The 20,984-nt window shown below is 39.3% G+C and overlaps 1 protein-coding gene across 2 annotated transcripts in view; it reads left to right on the top strand.

Moving 5' to 3' along the window:
- The window catches only part of KIF3B (kinesin family member 3B), a 45,069-nt gene extending 24,808 nt beyond the window's left edge, over window positions 1-20,261 (top strand). Inside the window, exons 6-9 of one of the 2 annotated variants that reach the window (XM_017660646.3) lie at window positions 15,543-15,656; window positions 16,320-16,425; window positions 18,321-18,499; window positions 19,435-20,261. In XM_017660646.3, coding sequence (XP_017516135.1) covers window positions 15,543-15,656; window positions 16,320-16,425; window positions 18,321-18,499; window positions 19,435-19,531 — 496 coding nt within the window. In that variant the 3' untranslated portion in view covers window positions 19,532-20,261. The remainder of the gene's footprint in view (window positions 1-15,542; window positions 15,657-16,319; window positions 16,426-18,320; window positions 18,500-19,434) is intronic. The other variant, XM_037004627.2, reaches the window with a different exon arrangement.
- The last annotated feature ends 723 nt before the right edge of the window (window positions 20,262-20,984 follow it).

Below are 20,984 nucleotides of genomic sequence, written 5' to 3'. Positions count from 1 at the left end.
AAGGAACAATAAATGTTGGCGAGGATGTGGAGAAAGGGGAACTCTCCTACACTGCTGGTGGGAATATAAATTAGTTCACCCATTGTGGAAAGCAATGTGGAGGTTCTTCAAAATGCTCAAAATAGAAACACCATTTGACCCAGGAATTCCACTACTAGGAATTTACCCAAAGAAAACAAGATCTCAGATTCAAAAAGACATATGCTCCCTTACATTTATCGCAGCACTGTTTACAATAGCCAAGATGTGGAAGCAACCTAAGTGTCCATCAGTAGGTGAATGGATAAAGAACATATGGCACATATACACAATGGAATATTACTCAGCCATAAGAAGAAAATAAATCCTACCATTTGCAACAACATGGATAGAGCTAGAGGGTATTATCCTCAGTGAAATAAGCCAGGCAGAGAAAGACAAGTACCAAATGACTTCCCTCATTTGTGGAGTATAACAATAAAGCAAAACTGAAGGAACAAAGCACCAGACTCACAGACTCCAAGAAGGGACTAGCGGTTACCAAAGGGAAGGGGGTGAAGAGGGAGAAAAAAGGGTAATAAGGGGTGTTATGATCCGCACAAATAACGTAGAGGGGGGTGTGGGGAAGGCAGTATAGCACAGAGAAGACAAGTAGTGACTCTATAGCATCTTACACGCTGATGGACAGTTACTGCAATGGGGTATGTGTTGGGGGGGACTTAATAATGTGGGTGAATGTAGTAACCACAATGTTGCCCATGTGAAACTTTCATAAGATTGTATATCAGTGATACCTTAATAAAAAAAGAAAAAGCCATCATCACACTCTAACTTTAGAACATTTTTGTCCCTCCCCGACAAAACCTCAATACCAATTAGCAGTTACTACTCACTGATACTCCCCCAGCCCTAAATAACTACTAAGTCTGCTTTCTGTCTCTATAAATCTGCCTATACATTTCATATAAATGGTATACAATATATGGTCTTTGTGACTGGTTTCTTTCACTTAACATGATGTTTACAAGGATCATCCATATTGTAGCATGTCAGTAATTCATTCATTTCTGTGGCTGAGTAATACTGTGTTGTTTGGATGTACCACATTTCATTTATCCATTTATCAGTTGATGGACATTTGGGTTGTTTCCAGTCTGGTTATTATGAATACTGCTGCTCTGAACATTCATGTACAAGTTGTTATATGGACATGTTTTCATTTCCCTGGAATGTATACCTACATATGGAATTGCTAGGTTTTGTGGTAACTATTTAACTTTTTGAGGAATTGCCAGATTGTTTTCCAGAATAGCTGTGTTATTTTACATTTCCACCACCAATTTCTCTACATCTTTGTTGACACTTGTTACTGTCTTTTTTATTATGGCCATCCTAATACGTATGAAATAGTATCTTATTGTGGTTTTGATTTGCATTTCCCTAATGACTACAGATGTGAAGCACCTTTGCATGTGCTTATTGGCCATTTGTATATCTTCTTAAGAGAAATGTCTGTTCAAATCCTTTGCCCATTTTTAAATTAGGTTATTTAAGTTGGGTCTTTTTATTACTGAGGTTTAAGATTTCTTTATATATTCTGGATACAGGTCCTTTATCAGGCATATGATTTGCAAATATTTTCCCCCATTCCAGAAGATGAAAAATGGGTTGTCTTGTCACTTTGATGGTATTTTGTTTTCAGCACAACAGATTTTAATTCTGATGTAGCCCAATTTATCTATTTCTTTTATAGCATGGATTTTTGGTGTTGCATCTAAATTTGCCTATTTTGGACATTGTATACAAATTTATAAATGGAAGAATGTGGCCTTTTGTGACTGGCTTCTTTAACTTGATAAAAATGTTTTCGAGGGTTGTCCATGTTGTAGCATGTATCAATACTCTATTCTTTTTTATTAAGATATCATTGATATACACTCTTATGAAAGTTTCACAAGGAAAACAGTGTGGTTATTACATTCACCCTTATTATCAAGAACTTCATTCTTTTTTATGGCTAAATAATATTATATAAATAGACCACATTTTATTTATCCATTCATTAGTTGACTGACATTTGGGTTGTTTCTACTTTTTAGCTATTATGAATAATGCTGCTATTAACATTTGTGTACAATTTTCATTGTGGACTTATGTTTTCAGTTATCTTACCTAAGAGTATTACAGGTTTAGGTCTTACATTTATATCTGTGATCCATTTTGAGTTAATTTTTGTGTATGGTCTAAGGTAGGATTGCAAATGTGTTCTTCTACATGTGGATATTCAGCTGTACCTTTTGTTGAAAGGATCTTCTCTCATTGTCTTTGCACCCTTCTTGAAAATCAGTTGACTATGAATGAAAGAATTTATTTCTGAACTCAGTACTGTTCCTTTGATCTACATGTCTGTCCTTGCACCGTAACCACACCATCTTGATAACTGTAGTTTTGTACTAAGTTTTAAAATGAGGAACTGTGAGTCCTCCAACTTTGTTGTTCTTTTTCAAGGTTGTTTCAGGCTATTCAGGGTGCCTCGCATTTTCATATAAATTTAAAAATTAGTTAGCTTGTCAATTTCTGCAAAAAAAGCAGCTGGCTCTGGTGAATCTATAGATCAATTTGGAGAGTATTGCCATCTTAACACTATTAAATGTTCTGACCCATGAGCATAGGATGTCTTTCCATTTCTTTAGATCTTCTTTAATTTCTATCAAGAATGTTTTGTAGTTTTTAGTGCATAAGCCTTTGCACTTCTTTTATTAAATTTATATGTAAGTATTTTATTTTTTAATGTTATTTTATATGGAATTGTTCTATTAATTTTATTTTCAGTGTTTATTTTATATATATATATATATAGAAACACAATTGATTTTTGTATACACAATGACATTTTTCCAACTAACAAAATTGGCATTAAGTTTCTAAGTATTATCTTGTACCCTGTCCACTAAGGTTTTCTTGGTTTGCCTTTTTTTGTTTTTTTTAATTTTGGTATCATTAATGTAAAATTACTTGAACAACATTATGGTTACTAGACTTCCCCTATTATCAAGTCTCCACCACATACCCCATTACAGTCACTGTCCATCAGCATAGTAAAATGCTATAGAATCATTACTTGTCTTCTCTGTGTTATACTGCCTTTCCCGTGTACCCCCTTCCCCCGTTACATTATCTGTGCTAATCATAATGCCCCTTTTTCACCCTTATCCCTCCCTTCCCACCCGTCCTCCCCAGTCCCTTTCCCTTTGGTAACTGTTAGTCCATTCTTGGGTTCTGTGAGTCTGCTGCTGTTTTGCTCCTTCAGTTTTTTCTTTGTTCTTATATTCCACAGATGAGTGAAATCATTTGATACTTGTCTTTCTCCGCCTGGCTTACTTCACTGAGCATAATATCCTCTAGCTCCATCCATGTTGTTGCAAATGGTAGGATTTGTTTTCTTCTTATGGCTGAATAATATTCCATTGTGTATATGTACCACATCTTCTTTGTCCATTCATCTCCTGATGGACACTTAGGTTGCTTCCGTATCTTGGCTATTGTAAATAGTGCTGTGATAAACATAGGGGTGCATATGTCTTTTTCAAACTAGGCTCCTGCATTCTTAGGGTAAATTCCTAGGAGAGGAATTCTTGGGTCAAATGGTATTTCTATTCTGAGTTTTTTGAGGAATCTCCATACTGCTTTCCACAATGGTTGAACTAATTTGCATTCCTACCAGCAATGTAAGAGGTTTCCCCTTTCTCCACATCCTTGCCAACATTTGTTGTTGTTTGTCTTTTGGATGTTGGCCATCCTAACTGGTGTGAGGTGATAGCTCATTGTGGTTTTAATTTGCATTTCTCTGATGATTAGGGATATGGAGCATCTTTTCATGTGTCTGTTGGCCATCTGAATTTCTTCTTTGGAGAAGTGTCTGTTCAGGTCCTCTGCCCATTTTTTGATTGGATTATTTTCTTTTTGTTTCTTGAGTTGTGTGAGCTCTTTATATAATTTGGATGTCAGCTCCTTATTGGATATATCATTTATGAATATATTCTCCATACTGTAGGATGTCTTTTTGTTCTGCTAATGGTGTCCTTTCCTGTACAGAAGCTTTTTAGTTGGACATAGTCCCACTTGTAGATTTTTGCTTTTGTTTCCCTTGCCTGGGGAGGTATGTTCATGAAGAAGTTACTCATATTTATGTCCAAGATTTTTTTGACTGTTTTTTTCTAATAATTTTATGGTTTCATGACTTACATTCAGGTCTTTGATCCATTTTGAGTTTATTTTTGTGTATAGGGTTAGACAATAATCCAGTTTCATTCTCTTACATGTAACTGTCCAGTTTTGCCAACACCATCTGTTGAAGAGGCTGTCATTTCCCCATTGTATATCCATGGCTCCTTTATCATATATTAATTTACCATATATGCTTGGGTTTATATCTGGGCTCTCTATTCTGTTCCATTGGTCTATGTGTCTGTTCTTGTGCCAGCACCAAATTGTCTTAATTACTGTGCCTTTGTAGTAGAGCTTGAAGTCAGGGAGCATAATTCCCCCTGCTTTATTCTTCCGTCTCAGGATTGCTTTGGCTATTCGGGGTCTTTGGTGGTTCCATATGAATTTTAGGACAATTTTCTCTAGTTCATTGGAGAATGCTGTTGGTATTTTGATAGGAATTGCATTGAATCTATAGATTGCTTTAGGCATGATGGCCATTTTGACAATATTAATTCTTCCTATCCATGAGCATGGGATGTGTTTCCATTTATTGGTATCTTCTTTAATTTCTCTTATGAGTGTCTTGTAGTTTTCAGAGTATAAGTCTTTCACTTCCTTAGTTAGGTTTATTCCTAGGTATTTTATTCTTTTTGATGCAATTGTAAATGGAATTGTTTTCCTGATTTCTCTTTCTGCTTGTTCATAGTGTGTAGAAATGCAACAGATTTCTGTGTATTAATTTTGTATCTCACAACTTTGCTGAGTTCAGATATTAGATCTAGTAGTTTTGGAGTGGATTTTTTAGGGTTTTTTAATGTACAATGTCATGTCATCTGCAAATAGTGACAGTTTGACTTCTTCCTTGCCATTCTGGATGCCTTTTATTTCTTTGTGTTGTCTGATTGCCATGGCTAGGACCTCCAGAACTATGTTGAATAAAAGTGGGAGAGTAAGCATCCTTGTCTTGTTCCCAATCTTAAAGGAAAAGCTTTCAGCTTCTTGCTGTTAAGTATAATGTTGCCTGTGGGTTTGTCATATATGGCCTTTATTATGTTGAGGTACTTGCCCTCTATACCCATTTTGTTGAGAGTTTTTATCATGAATGGATGTTGAATTTTGTCAAGTGCTTTTTCAACATCTATGGAGATGATTGTGTGGTTTTTGTCCTTTTTGTTGATGTAGTGGATGATGTTGATGGATTTTCGAATATTGTACCATCCTTGCGTACCTGTGATGAATCCCTCTTGATCATGATGGATGATCTTTTTGATGTATTTTTTAATTCGGTTTGCTAATATTTTGTTGAGTATTTTTGTATCTATGCTCATGAGGGATATTTGTCTGTAATTTTCTTTTTTTGTGGTGTCTTTGCCTGGTTTTGGTATTAGAGTGATGTTGGCCTCGTAGAATGACTTTGGGAGTATTCCCTCCTCTTCTAATTCTTGGAAAACTTTAAAGAGGATGGGTATTAGGTCTTAGCTAAATGTTTGATAAAATTCAGCAGTGAAACCATCTGGTCCAGGAGTTTTGTTCTTAGGTAGTTTTATAATTACCAATTCAATTTCTTTGGTAATTGGTCTATTCCGATTTTCTGTTTCTTCCTGAGTCAGCCGTGGAAGGTTGTATTTTTCTAGAAAGTTGTCCATTTCTTCTAAGTTATCCAGTTTGTTAGCATGTAATTTTTCATAGTATTCTCTCATAATTCTTTGTATTTCTATGGTGTCTGTAGTGATTTTTCCTTTCTCATTTCTGATTCTGTTTATGTGTGTAGACTCTCTTTTTCTTGATAAGTCTGGTTAGGGGTTTATCTATTTTGTTTATTTTCTTGAAGAACCAGCTCTTGCTTTCATTGATTCTTTCTATTGTTGTATTCTTCCCAATTTTATTTATTTCTGCTTTAATCTTTATTATGTCCCTCCTCCTCTGACTTTGGGCCTCATTTGTTCTTCCTTTTCTAGTTTCATTAATTGTGAGGTTAGACTGTTCATTTGGTATTGTTCTTTCCTGAGGTATACCTGTATTGCAATATACTTCCTTGTTAGCACGGCCTTCTCTGTGTCCCACAGATTTTGCGGTGTTGAATTATTGTTGTCATTTGTCTCCATATATTGCTTGATGTGTGTTTTTATTTGGTCATTGATCCATTGATTATTTAGGAGCATATTATTAAGCCTCTATGTGTTTGTGGGCTTTTTTGTTTTCTTGTGTAATTTGTTTCTAGTTTCATACCTTTGTGATCTGAGAAGCTGGTTGGTACAATTTCAATCTTTTTGAATTTACTGAGGTTCTTTTTGTGGCCTAGTATATGATCTATTCTTGAAAATATTCCATGTGTACTTGAGAAGAATGTGTATCTTGTTGCTTTTGGATGGAGTGTTCTGTAGATGTCTATTAGGTGATGGTGCCTGCCGTCGAAGTCAAACAGTCTGAAGGGGAGGCGTGGAGCTGAATATATGTACAACTCACTCTGAGAGGACACCCCATGTTTGGGCACCTGATGTAGTGTGCCGCTCATCTTCTTTGGGCGAAATGAGAGAACAAAAACACAGACAACACAGACAGACAGACAATGGCTGCAGCCCTGATGTGGCGCAGCACCTTTATTTTTATACTGCCTTTCTCGGACCTCAGCCAAGTGCTACACTCATCTTTCCCTTCTCGGGGGGGCAGGCCAGAAGCAGGGGCGGTGTTTTCACACATCCTCAAGGTCTCTCTATTTTCAGAGTGAGGAGTCTTAGCTCATCTTCGAGGACAAGATATGTTTTTGTGGGCAGATAACTTCCAAGGACTGCACCGGTTGTTCTCAAGCTTGTGCTTTCCCATGCTGCATTCAGACATGGGGAAAGGTGCTTTCTCATTCTGCCTGCAAACATGTGAGAAGACAAAGGCCGTCCCCAACATCTCCCCCTTTTTTCTTTAATAAAACACCCAGCCCAACTCAGACTGGGTCAAGGTATGTGCCTGTCTTAGGTTGTATGGTTGCAGTAAATCCTTACCCGTCATGGAGCTATAGTCCTCTGTTGACCACTCCCTGTCTTAGGTTGGTATTTACAATTCAACCATATCTTACCTGTCATTGGCTACCATACCTGACTTTAGATCTTACGATTTACTAGTGGGGGGGGCCGTCTGCAATTTCAAATAATGCAGGTCTCTTAAAGCTTGTTGGGTGAGTTTCCACATGCTGCAAAGGACACAAGGCCCTAGTAACAGCAATAAAAGACATAAAATGCTTAGGGGTAAGAAAGGTGTGACAGCGTGCCAGAGGCTATTCAGGGGTTCTTTGAACATGTCTTTTATCTGATTTAATATATCAGATGCAGTTTTGACTGCAAATAAGATATGATTTAAATGGTTCTGGGGTGACTGGGATATAACTCCCCCTTTTTTGTTTTTTCTAATTGAGCTTTAAGGTGCTATGGGCACGTTTCACAGTGCCTTGGCCTTATGTATCCCAGTTTTGTGTGAAATGCATTACATGGCTGAGATCGAACATGTTGAAAGGCAGACATAACTTGAATATATATATAGGTTTTAACAAATTTATAGTTAAATTGCGTACACACATTAACAGAATAGGAGTACAGATACATAACAAAGGCAGACTTACAATTACTATTTATATCTAATGAAATTAAGAAAACTAGTTACATAGCTTAGGCATTTGTAAAAACTTATTGACAATATGATGGATATCATCTAATTGATTTTGGGTAGTTTGAGAAAAATCAGACAAATTGAAACAGCACATTCTTGGAAATTGTTCACATCCTACATGTTCTTTTAACAGCAGATAATTATAGCAGAGCGATTCTGAAGCACTGCAGCTCGCACTTCTTCCAGTTCTTGGTTGAGTTCAGATAATATAGAAGCAGTCAAATTTGTTGTTTTGCTATATGCACAGGCCAGCTTACATATCTCCTTTAGCATTCCAATGACAAGTCCAGGAACCGGCAGGAGGAACGCAGCTGCAACTGCGACAGTGGCAGGATCTCAAAGTTTCAAGTTTTCATGACAATCAGATGGCAGAGCTCGGAGAAGCCTCTTGCGCTTATATCCAGAGCAGGAAGAATGTGTCCCACACCACAAACACCTCGATAGTGTGGAGAAAGGGCTTAATACGTTTCATTATCACACAAAAATACCCAACTATTTGGAAGTCTATATCCAGAAGACCATTTTACATTGATTGCACAATTATAGTAAGAGGCTACATGAGTACAATTAATACATACACAATCAGTAATTATAGTAGTACTAACAGGTAAATTTAATTGGGCATCAGGAGTAAGCGTCTTAGGGGGAAGAGTGACATTTCTGTAACATAAAACATTCAGTAATAAAGTTTAGCATTATTCCTTTTGACAGTGCTTTCCAGGTAAATATATATCAGGTAAATAAGCCAAATTAGTCAAATATTTTCCTTGATGAGAAGAAGAAATTCTACTGATATGTTCCAGGGGCCCTCTGGAAAATATCAGAATTAATTAGAGGTAAAAATACTTTTTTAAATTTGGTCTTGGGAAGTTGTCAAAAGTTTTTAAGGCACTTGCCTAAATAGAATTATAGTTATTAAATAACACTTATTATTTAACCAGAATGATAATAAGAAAGTATAAAAGCAAATACAGAAGGTTACACAGTTGTTAACAACACTTAGCTTACAGTCCTTTTAATATCAAGATCTCATTTTCTTAAATACTCAGGCAATTCATTGAGACTCTAAGCATAAGAAACTGTTTTAATAAACAATTAGAAATCTTTTTGCAATCTTTCATCATTAAAGGTAGACTAATAAACTTTTGTTCTTTTAACAAAAATTCTAGTCTTGCTATGTTCTTGATATCAAGATTTCTTTGCTTTAATTTCACATAGCATGATTACATCAATCTTTTATAAACCTTTTACAACTTTCCTCTTATATTCAGTGTTTTCTTTGAACAGACAGCTGTACTTTTGAATAGTTATCTTCTTTTACTTACAACACAATGCATTTTTATTCCTTATACCTTCTCTTATTAAAACATACATTCATTAGCATACAGAGATGTTTTCCTTATTATATTAAGTAGTTTTAATTAGAACTTAAAACCATTTGATACTTTAACCTTCAGTGAACACTGAAAAATAGGCTATGGTAAACTGTTACACCAGTATTTTTCAGATTGATACACTTATGAACATATTTTATCATTTTTGGAAATGTGCGTTATAGCACAATTTCTCATTAAGTACAAAATATGTCTATATAACTTAGCAAACTTTAAGAATTTTGGTTACCACAAAAATTCTCAGGCTGTTTGCAGAAATATACATTGTTATACATTAATACATTATTATTATTAAGATGTTCATTTGCTATACTTGTTTACTTATTTTTAGCAACCATGCCAGATTACTTATAAAACTTTTATCAAACATTAGACAAAGTCAAGCTTTTCTTTAAGCATTTTCTTGAGATACTTAACAGGTAACATCAACTTAAATGACTTAAAGTAAACTTTGGCAGCTAATAACTATAAGGACATGTCCATTTCAGTTAAGCTTAAGTTAGCATTAATGCTTAATATTTTTTATTAGATTTTCTGGAAATTTTAGAATGCCCAATTTTCACAAGCGCTTGTTTTTAAATCAATTTTTATTAATACCCTCCGGAGGTAGAAAATATTTTTTATTTACACACTTAGACAAACATACAGACTGAGACATAATGACTACAGTTAGCAAGACTTTTCATATAAAAACATATATACAGACAAACTGACATAAAGATTTGAGTTTCTAATATTCAATTGCCTTCTTTCTTAGTTTATTTGATTAAAAGTACTTCAGTTTTCAAGAATACACTCTAAAGGCAAGCAGTTTACATAACTGGGTTCAGGTTTAGACGGCTTCAGTCCAGGGGGCTTTGCACTGCGTGTCTGCAGCATATGCTTAAGTATCTTTGCAAATAGGACTCGGCTATTTCCGGCCCCCATGATACTCTCAGAGGTTAAATGATTCACCGCCCCTCACCTGTTTTGTGCGCGCACTCTTATCCGGCGGCGGCTCTCACGTTCTCCTCCGTACTTAAGGTCCCTGTTTGGGCACCACTTGACGGTGTCTGCTGTTGAAGTCCAACAGTCTGAAGGGGAGGTGTGGAGCTGAATATATGTACAACTCACTCTGAGAGGACGCCCCACGTTTGGGCACCTGATGTAATGTACCACTCATCTTCGTTGGGTGAAGTGAGAGAACAAAAAACACAGACAACACAGACAGACAATGGCTGCAGCCCCGATGTGGCACAGCACCTTTATTTTTATACTGCCTTTCTTGGACCTCAGCCAAGTGCTATACTCATCTTTCCCTTCTCAGGGGGGGGCAGGCCAGAAGCAGGGGTGGTATTTTCACACATCCTCAAGGTCTCTGTATTTTCAAAGTGAGGAGTCTTAGCTCATCTTCGAGGACAAGATATGTTTTTGTGGGCAGATAACTTCCAAGGACTGCACCGGTTGCTCTCAAGCTTGTGCTTTCCCATGCTGCGTTCAGACATGGGGGAAGGTGCTTTCCCATTCTGCCTACAAACATGTGAGAAGACAAAGGCCGTCCCCAACAGTTAGGTCCATCTGTTCTAATACGTTGTTCAGTGCCTCTGTCTCTTTACTTATTTTCTGTCTGGTTGATCTGTCCTTTGGAGTGAGTGGTGCGTTGAAGTCTCCTAAAATGAATGCATTGCATTCTATTTCTCCCTTCAATTCTGGTAGTATTTGTTTCACATATGTAGGTGATCCTGTGTTGGGTTCATAGATATTTATAATAGTTATATCCTCTTGTTGGACTGACCCCTTTATCATTATGTAATGTCCTTTGTCTCTTGTTACTTTCTTTGTTTTGAAGTCTATTTTGTCTGATACAAGTACTGCAGCTCCTGCTTTTTTCTCCCTATTAGTTGCATGAAATATCTTTTTCCATCCCTTTGCTTTCAGTCTGTGTATATCTTTGGGTTTGAAGTGAGTCTCTTATAGGCAGCATATAGACGGGTCTTGCTTTTTTATCCATTCTATTACTCTGTGTCTTTTGATTGGTGTATTCAGACCATTTACATTTAGGGTGATTATTGATAGGTATGTACTTATTGCCATTGCAGGCTTTAGATTCATGGTTACCAAAGGTTCAAGGCTAATTCCCTTACTATCTAACAGTCTAATTTAACTCACTTCATATGCTATTACAAACACAACCTAACAGTTCTTTTTTCTTTCTTTCTTCTTTTTCTTCCTCCTCTATTCTTTGTATGTTATGAATCATATTTGGTACTCTTTGTCTGTCCCTTGCATGACATCTATTTAGCCTTAGGAATACTTCCATATATAGGAGTCCCTCCATAATGCACTGTAGAGGTGGTTTGTGGGAGGTAAATTCTCTCAGCTTTTGCTTATCTGAAAATTGTTTAATCCCTCCTTCAAATTTAAATGATAACCTTGCTGGGTAGAGTATTCTCAGTTTGAGGCCCTTCTGCTTCATTGCATTAAATATATCATGCCACTCCCTTCTGGCCTGTAAGGTTTCTGTTGAGAAATCTGGTGATAGCCTGATTGGTTTTCCTTTGTGTGTGATATTTTTTCTCTCTCTAGCTGCTTTTAAAAGTCTGTCTTTATCCTTGATCTTTGCCATTTTAATTATCATATGTCTTGATGTTGTCTTCCTTGGGTCCCTTGTGTTGGGAGATCTGTGCACCTTCATGGCTTGAGAAAATATCTCCTTCCCCAGATTGGGAAAGTTTTCAGCAATTACCTCCTCAGTGACACTTTCTAACCCTTTTTCTCTCTCTTCTTCTTCTGGTATCCCCATAATGCGAATATTGTTCGGTTTGGATTGATCACATAGTTCTCTTGATATTCTTTCATTCTTAGAGAATCTTTTTTCTCTCTGTGCCTCAGCTTCTTTGTATTCCTCTTCTCTAATTTCTATTCCATTTACCATCTCTTCTACTACATCTAATCTGCTTTTAAATCCCTCCATTATATGTTTCATTGAATCTCTATCTTAAATTCATTCCTGGGTTCTTGAATATTTTTCTGTACCTCCATGCACATGTTTATGATTTTTATTTTGAACTCTCTTTCAGGAAGATTGGTGAGTTCGGTTTCATTTGGCCCTTCTTCTGGGGTTTGTGTGATTTTCGTCTGAACCATGTTCTTTTGATGTTTCATATTTCTGTGTGGTGCCCTCTAGTGCCCAGAAGCTCCAGTCTCTGGAGCTGCTCAGCCCCTAGAGTGAGGTTGGGGATCGTAGGGGAGTGGAGCTGGTGCCTGGGGGGAAGAAAGATCCATTCCCTGATTCCCGTCTGCAGTGTCTGTCTCCAGTATCAGAGCCAGTGGGCCAAGCACACAGGTGTAAGCCTCTGTGCTTTGTGTCTCTAGCTGTTGTAGGCGGGGCCTCCCTCTGACTGGCCTGATGCCAGTGCAGTGACTGCTGGTTTGCTAGCCGGTGCCATCAGGCCAGGAGGAAGGCTTGGCAGGCTGTGTGTCACAGTGGGGGGCCCCAGAGCTGAGCAGCCAGCTGGGGGATGGAGCGCCTGAAGCTCCTCAAAGTTCCCAACTTGCTGGGTAGAGCGCACCCAGACAACCTTGTCCACCTCTCCCTTCTCCCGCGCAGCAAGGTCCATGCAAACTTCACCCCTTCAGCAGCCCTCTCACTGCCAAGAAGCCTCTCAGACCTCCTGTCTTTCCTCTGTCCCAGAGCAGCTGGATGTGGATCCCCAACCTCCATACACACAGCTGGAATCTCAGTCTCTCAAACACTCCACCTGTCCCAATTCCCCAATGTCCAGAGCACCACACAATGTAGGTCTGTGGTCTAAAGCAGACCTCCAGAGCTGGGTGTTTAGCACTCCCAGGCTTCCATGCCCTCCCTGCTCTGTTTCTCTTCCTCCTGCCAGTGAGCTGGGGTCGGGGAGGGGCTTGGGTCCTGCCAGATCGAGGCTTTGGTACGTTACCCTGTTTCGTGAGGTCTGCTCTGTTCTTGAGGTCTGTATGCAGTCTGGTTCAGCCTTCTTTCCTGCTGCTGTTTTAGGGTTTGTTGTATTAACTATATTTTCATACTATTTGTGGTTTTGGGAGGAGTTCTCTGTCTCACCTCTCATGCTGCCATCTTGAATCCACTATCCCTCTTGGTTAGCTTTTTTAAAGATCTGTATAGGGACCACAACATAGCATTTGGTTGTTATGTCTTTTAAGCTTTTTTCATCTGGAGGAATCCCTTTTCCTTTTAAAAACCTTTTTTACAGTTGACTTGTTGAAAACGCTGGGTCAGATAGCCTGTAGAAACATCCCACATTCCTGGATTCGCTGTTCTGCTTCTTCATGGTGTCATGTCACTTGTGTCTTTGTATTCCTCATTTCCCTTTAACTGAAAGCTAGCTCCAAAGCCCTGGTTCTCAGCCTCAGCTCTCAGCCTTACCTTTCCTTCTTTTTTTTTTTATTAAGGTATCATTGATATATACTCTTATGAAGGTTTCACATGAGAAACAATGTGGTTATTACATTCACCCATATTATCGAGTCCCCCCCATACCCCATTGCAGTCACTGTCCATCAGTGTAGTAAGATGCCACAGAGTCACTATTTGTCTTCTCTGTGCTACACTGTCTTCCCCATGATCCCCCCCATACCATGTGTGCCAATCATAATACCCCACAATCCCTTTCTCCCTCCTCACCCTTCCCAACCCCTTCCCTTTGGTAAGCGCTAGTCCCTTCTTGGTGTCTGTTGAGTCTGTTGCTGTTTTGTTACTTCAGTTTTGCTTCGTTGTTATGCTCCACAAACGAGGGAAATAATTTGGTATTTGTCTTACTCTGCCTGACTTATTTTACTGAGCATAATGTCCTCCAGCTCCATCCATGTTGTTGCAAATGGTAGGATGTGTTTCTTTCTTATGGCTGAATAGTATTCCATTGTGTATATGTACCACATCTTCCTTATCCAATCATCTACTGATGGACACTTAGGTTGCTTCCATATCTTGGCTATTGTAAATAGTTAAGCCTTGTGTTTCTAACAAGTTCAGTTGTTGCTCTTGCTGGCTTGGTGAACACACTTTAAGAACCATTGTCCTCTCATGAGGTTCTGGCAAGATATTTTTCAGAATTGTGTAGTGATGTTAATGTGCAGCCCAGCTCGACAACTATGGAGCTAATAGTTTGAACCAACAATGACCCCTTATTTCATTAGGGGTTGCCAAGTGACATTTCCCTGTGTCAGTCCTGTCACAGCATGAGCAGGAATTCATCTTTAAAGAAGACATTTCCATTTCCAAAGGGATTCTTTTAATGGCCAAGTTTTAAACTTGGAAGTTAAAAGTAAAATTAAATGTATGTGTCAGTTCTCTTTCTAGGTATGTACACCTTGGAAAAAAGATTGGAACAAAATATGGCCAAATACTAATAGTATCTCTGGATAGTGAAATTGTGTGTAATTGTATTTTTCACATTTCCTAATGTATAAATAGGACCTTTAAAATAAAAAGTTATGAAAAATAACTTCTTAAATGTCAAATAAAATAAATAGAAAATTTCATCTCTCCAAAAGATTTCCTCTCCAAGGAAGCCATTTTCACTGTTGTATCTCCTATTTATATCTCCTGAATAAACAGTGAATCAGCCTGTTCCTCACAGTCAGGACCCTGTGGCCTCTGTGGTGTTCGTTGTATATCTGTCCCATGATGACACCCCCTTGGCACTGTTCTGTCCTGACGGTTTTGGAAGAGTGAATGCAGAGATGTAGCAGGAAACAGTCATTACCATAGAAAGACACAACCCAGACAGTACCAGTTTCATTGTTTACTGTGTTCCCTGAGGGCCTTCTGGGGCAGAGACTCTTCTCAGGAATGGTCTTCATTCTCAGTGGTCTAAGGGACTGAAACTTATTTGGTCCTGCTCTTTGTCCTGGTGATTATAATGTGAAGTTTTCCAATCCATGCAACTGGAGGAAGGCAGTTTAATTTCTACTTTTGGAAGTTAAGGAGCTGGTTAGCAGTACCAGTGGCTCTCCAAAAGATACCTCAAGTCACGCATGTTCACTACAGAAGTGTTGGGGCGTTGTCTCCCTCTTCAGTCCTTTCACTTCCTCTAACTGCTCCTCTTGGGCCAGAGTGACTCCATATTCCTAGGGCAGACCCCTGTCAGCACCTGTCATACCTAAGAGTGCTTCAGGGATGCAGCATCATTCATGTCTCTATTCAGCTCTCTATGTGATGGTGGGCCCACAGAACCTACTCAGCAAGTGTTTGTTGAGTGACTGGGGCCAGATAGCCAATACTGCATCTGTAGTCTTTCTCCATCTTCATTCACCCACATATGTGTGCTCTTACAGGCACCTTATTATAGAAAACTTTATCCCTCTGGAAGAAAAAAGTAAAATTATGAATAGATCCTTCTTTGATGAAGAGGAAGATCATTGGAAATTACATCCTATAACCAGACTGGAGTAAGTAACTATTGACTTTAAGTAGACTTTAAGGTGGGGAGGAGGGAAAGAATGTTGATAAACTGGACTTGGTCAGAGGGGTATGGTAAACACAGTTTAACTCATTTAAACCTGGAACCAACTGCATCTCTGACATTGTGACTGCCATAGGTCCACGAGGTAGGAGTTTGATAATGAGTATGGTATTAGGAATTGGGAGACTTTATCAGTGAACTAACAACCTTTCCCAATTTCCTGCATATCAGCTCCCTTGGTTGTCAAATGAAGCATGCTAGGCCAAATGAGGGACTGTGCATAGGTGTTACATTGTGTGTCAGTCTGACACTGTGTTGAGAAGGATTCTTAGTCTTAAGTCTGGGTCCTGCTGGAAAAATGGGACATGTCTACCAAGGGTGCAGGGGTGGGGAGTGTTGAGAGCAATGCTTTGTGCCTGCCATCTAAGAACAGCCTTCCAAGTTAGAAGATGCATGATGCTCACATTTGAATCAGAAAGCAACTCAAGCAGAAAATATAAGCAGTCCCTGCCCCATTTACATGTCAGCCCTCCGTCCAGGTTCTATTTAAGTAGGCTCAGAGTCTTCTTAGTGCTGGTTCCACAGGACCAGTCCTGGGACTGTGAAACACACTCCATCCTGGTCTTTGACCACTGCAGTCCATTTCTAGGCACCAGCAGATGATGAAGCGGCCAGTCTCAGCTGTGGGATATAAGAGACCATTGAGCCAACATGCAAGAATGTCTATGATGATTCGTCCAGAGGCCCGATACAGGGTGAGAAGATTGTTCTTTCTCTCCTTTCTCTCCTAGAGGAGCTTAGATGTATGTTAGGCACCATTCTGCAAAGTTGAGTTTATATTTGACTATTTTCAGAGGTACCCGAGGACATTTATAGTAACACAACAATTACAGCAAATAGAAAATAACAAATGAAAATAACCGTTGTCAGTAAAAAAGTAAAATAGAACGAGATGTAGAAAATCAGGACTAGAGAAGGAAAGAGTACAAACATTCTAACAGTAAGCTTCAAAACAGCTCTGTTGGAAGACCAGGAAGAATATAGATGTCTAATGACAGGAGATGGAGGTGTGTTGAAGAACTTACGGTACTTCCATTTAACATAATGTGGGTCAGTCATTTACTTAAAATAACATAATTAAGGACTATTTAATGATCCAAACACATTTTATAGTAATACTACTGTATGAGCCTCATAAGCACATGCTCAGCGCTCCACTGCTTTCTCTAATTGAATGCTTCCACCAACTCTATGCAGTAGGTCCCGTGGCTTAGCTTAGTAGGTAGCTGGTAAGTTGATGAACAAGGAGACACGATGTATTGTTAAATTGTAAAATCTTTGGTACTGGAAGTCTGTATATGAATTTAAAAAATCTAGCACAAAATATATCAGAATGTGAACTGGTTATCTGATTAATGAAAGTATACGTAATATAAATTTTCTTCTTTTTGCTTATCTGTATTTTTAACTGTCAGTGGGGAACCTGTATTATTTTTATAATGAAAGATTTTTCACTGAAAAAATTTTAAGTGTTTTGAGTCTCCCCCATCAGCCAGAGCAAAACAGGATTAGTTAGCTCCTCAGGTGCTGTTCTTCTTGGCACTGGGTTATTTAAAATAAAGAAAACAAAAGCAAAAACTTTGTATTAGAGCGGGTTTTATACAGTGGAAAACGAGTGATGTGTCAGACAGAATCCTCCAAAACATTTTTCTAGCAGTTTCAGAGGGTGCAGATCTTGTTGGTTCCTTCTTGTCTGAAAGTCAAAAACATTATTTTAAAGCCTACAGATCAAATATGCGGGTTTCCAGGAGGCTAAGTGCTCCAAAGGTAGAATTTAAAGCAGTACCTCTGAGATATTTTCAGCAGAGGACCCACTCCAATAAGAGAAATTCTAATTATTATCTCAATATATGAAATTTCTACATGGAGCTACTGCTTCTCCCCACCTTTGCCCTGCAGTGGCCCTTCCTGCCCCCTCCAGAGCCCTGGGGCTTGAACTGCACTGAATGCGAGGAACTGGAGGAGAAGATGTGTGACTACGGGTTCTCTTCCCTCCGCACACTTGCCTTAGTATGTAGGAGCTAGGAAAAGGCCCACCACAGGGCAGCCAGTGAAGGAATCCATCCACAAGTCAGTTATGAGGAGGGGCCCAGTCTGATTTTTAAAATGTGGTTTCAAGCACATATATGGCCACACATGTATGTGCCACATACATGTACCATACATGCTTCCTCCCCTTGACCACCAAAAAGTTCATCAAAGCTGCTGTAGGTGTTGAAATGATTGGTGATTACTATTTTCTTCTTTATAGTTTTTGTATTTTCACATTGTCTTCAATAAATAAGTGGGTTTAAATTTATTATTTTTCCCTGATTATTCCCTTAGGGTATAACACATCTTTCATTGTTAAAAAAAATTTTTTTTAATATAGAAAAGATAAAAGAAAAAAGCCTAGAGAAGGAAATAAAAATCATCCATAATCCCTCCAAAAGAAAAGCTATAAAACTACATCACTTCTTTCTTTCAGGCAGGTTCTTGGTAGGCTCTGAGGAGCAAGCAGTTTGCAGTTGTGTTCTTGGAGGGGGTCTAGACTGCTCTGTTTCTCTGTGGTTGGAGGCCAACCTAGCTGGTTCTGGCTGTGCTTCTGCAGGCTGAAAACATTGTGCTGTTGGAGCTGGACATGCCCAGCCGGACCACCAGAGACTATGAAGGCCCAGCCATTGCCCCCAAAGTCCAGGCTGCATTGGATGCAGCTCTGCAGGATGAAGATGAGATACAGGTGGATGCATCATCCTTTGAAAGCTCTGCAAATAAGAAATCTAAGGCCAGGTGAGTGGCTTTTGATGATCTGCATTTGAACAGAATTTGTTTGAACAAGGACAAACAAAGGTAGAAGGTGACAAAAGTGCTTGTTTATCATGGAATGCTTTACAGAACACACCAGAAAATATTGCCATGCTACTCCTGTGTTTATTCATTTATTTCACAAATATTTATGGTTCAGGCATCATGCCAGGCACACTGAATTGCACAATGCCTAATGTACCTTGTTTCTAGTAGGAGGAATATGGGTTCCAGTGAAATAGGGAACAGTTCTTTGGTCCCCACTGTGGATCAGGCAGTTCTAAGTGCTTTAAAAAAATCCTTGTAATGATTTCCTGCAAAAACTTATTAAGTTAAATATTATCAGTCAATTCCATTTTATAGATGAGAAAACTGAGAATTTGAAAAAGTAGCCAACTTCAAGGAATAAGTGGCAGAGCCAGGGTTCAAACATCTGTCTAAATCTACAACCCTGGTTCTGAGCCTCAGTGCTGAATTTACCTCACCCAGTTTAGTAACCAAGTACTTAATTTGGTGTTAAATTAGAAATCCTATTTTACCAAGTTCTGGATTAGAAGTTTAAGGAAAATAACTCGGTGAAAAATAAAAAATGGAAGAAATTCCACCTGCAAACAATATTTTCTTAATATTTTTTCTTCAGTTTGGAGAAGACAAGATTTGATTTAAGTAGGCCAACAACTGCTGAGAATTGGCATTCCTGCCCTGAGGGGGTCACACTTGTTGGCAGGTTGTGGTGGCCACGAGCAGAGGTGAGGCTGTGCCAGTCTGATGGTTATACAGCTGAAAGCACACCGGCTTTCAGGCTGGTGGGGAAAGGCCTCCTTGAAATGTTAATGGCACTCGAAGGGAAAGGAGTCTGACCTGTCTCAGAGGCAAAGATGGAAGGACATGTAATGTAAGCATGTGCTTGACTTTTGCAGGCCTAAAAGCGGAAGGAAGTCGGGATCCTCTTCCTCTTCCTCAGGAACCCCTGCATCTCAGCTTTATCCACAGTCTCGGGGGCTGGTTCCAAAGTAAAGCCAGTTCCTCCTTTCCCGGGGTGGAAACAGCATTTGCCTTCTGAAAGAAGAGACCAACAGAAACCTTCAGAGAGGACTCAGAATCATTCCCCTGGGGAGAAGCAATGATCTCTTTGCAGATTAACCAACTTGATCTGGTAGAAACGTGCTGGTCCTAATCTGGCACTCTGCTCCTCTGGGAAATGTCCTTTAATTAGCATCTCAGAAATGCATGGGTATGGTCGAGTGAGGTAGTTGAAGTGGAAAGCAAGAGAATGACCAGTGACCTTGCTTCCCCTCTCCCTTCCCTTGCCCTCCCTTCCACTCCACTCCTTTTCTAGCCTGTTCTTTACACTGGGCTCCCTTCTTGTTGAACACTAGGACAGAATCAAGAGTCACCTTAGCAGAACCAAGTCTTTGGAGCCTCAGCGTAAAACAACAGTGAGGTTGAAAAGTGAAAGCCCTAGAACTTGAGCAGGCACTCGTTCTTGTAGGTAGAAATGAAATCTCATTTGGATCCCGGCCCCCAGAGGACATGATCCACGCACCTCAGTAAGAAGTGAATCTTCTCAATGAGGAAATGTTTTCCAAGGAAGCCACCAATTTCTGCTCCTGAAGGGTTCGATGTTGGAAGCAATAGAAATAACATTCCCTTTGCCTCCTTGGAGAGTTTAGGGAACAGCTTCTTTAAAACCTCAAAACCATGACCATCCTGTCAAAGACATGAATCTGTAAGCTGAAACCATGTCCATATACCGTGTCACTTTGCTCTTTGTTCATCACCATCTTTTCCCATGCACACATACTCTGAGCGTCCCTGCCTAGAACCCATCCTCTGCCTCCAGAGTAGGCCAGCTGTATGGGAGAAGGGAGGCTGGATCTGCCTTCTCTAATAGGATAAGTTGGGGAAACAAGACATATAGTGGCACTTTTGAATTCCCAATTTTGTTTGTTTTTTGCATAGAGAACATAAAGGTGACTAGGCAGATGCAGAGACAGAGACATGAGGCTTGGTGCAGGGGAAAGGAACGTGCAACAGTTGGGAGTAATGAATTCCTGCCTGCCTTCAGCGGAAGACTCACTTGGTCCTAGAAGTGTGGCTCCCGGCAGGCAGCGCCTAAGATGGTGGAGTGACTGGAGGATTGAAGAGGTTCAGAGGAGAGAGTAGGAATTCCTGTTTACATACACTAGTTTGGTTTTTAAGTTTTAGTTCTTTGTATTACTGAAATGCAAAGGTTCATTCTATGTTGGTCATTAGATGAATGTTACTCATTTCCCCCAGGAGAAGCTCATAAGTGTGTGTGGGTGTGCAAGTGCAATGGTGCCTGTGTTCTTTGAATGTGTCCATGTGTGTCTGTAAGAGAGAGAGAGAGACCAAGAACTTGCCCAATTTTAGAAATAACACGAATGTGCAGTTGTTGCCTTGTCTGTATTAAAGGCCCACTGAATGACTAATTCAGGCTGGAAGCACT

Source organism: Manis javanica, chromosome 5 (genome assembly GCF_040802235.1).
Source record: "Manis javanica isolate MJ-LG chromosome 5, MJ_LKY, whole genome shotgun sequence".
Lineage (NCBI taxonomy): Eukaryota > Metazoa > Chordata > Mammalia > Pholidota > Manidae > Manis > Manis javanica.
This window is presented reverse-complemented; position numbering and strand designations above follow the sequence as displayed.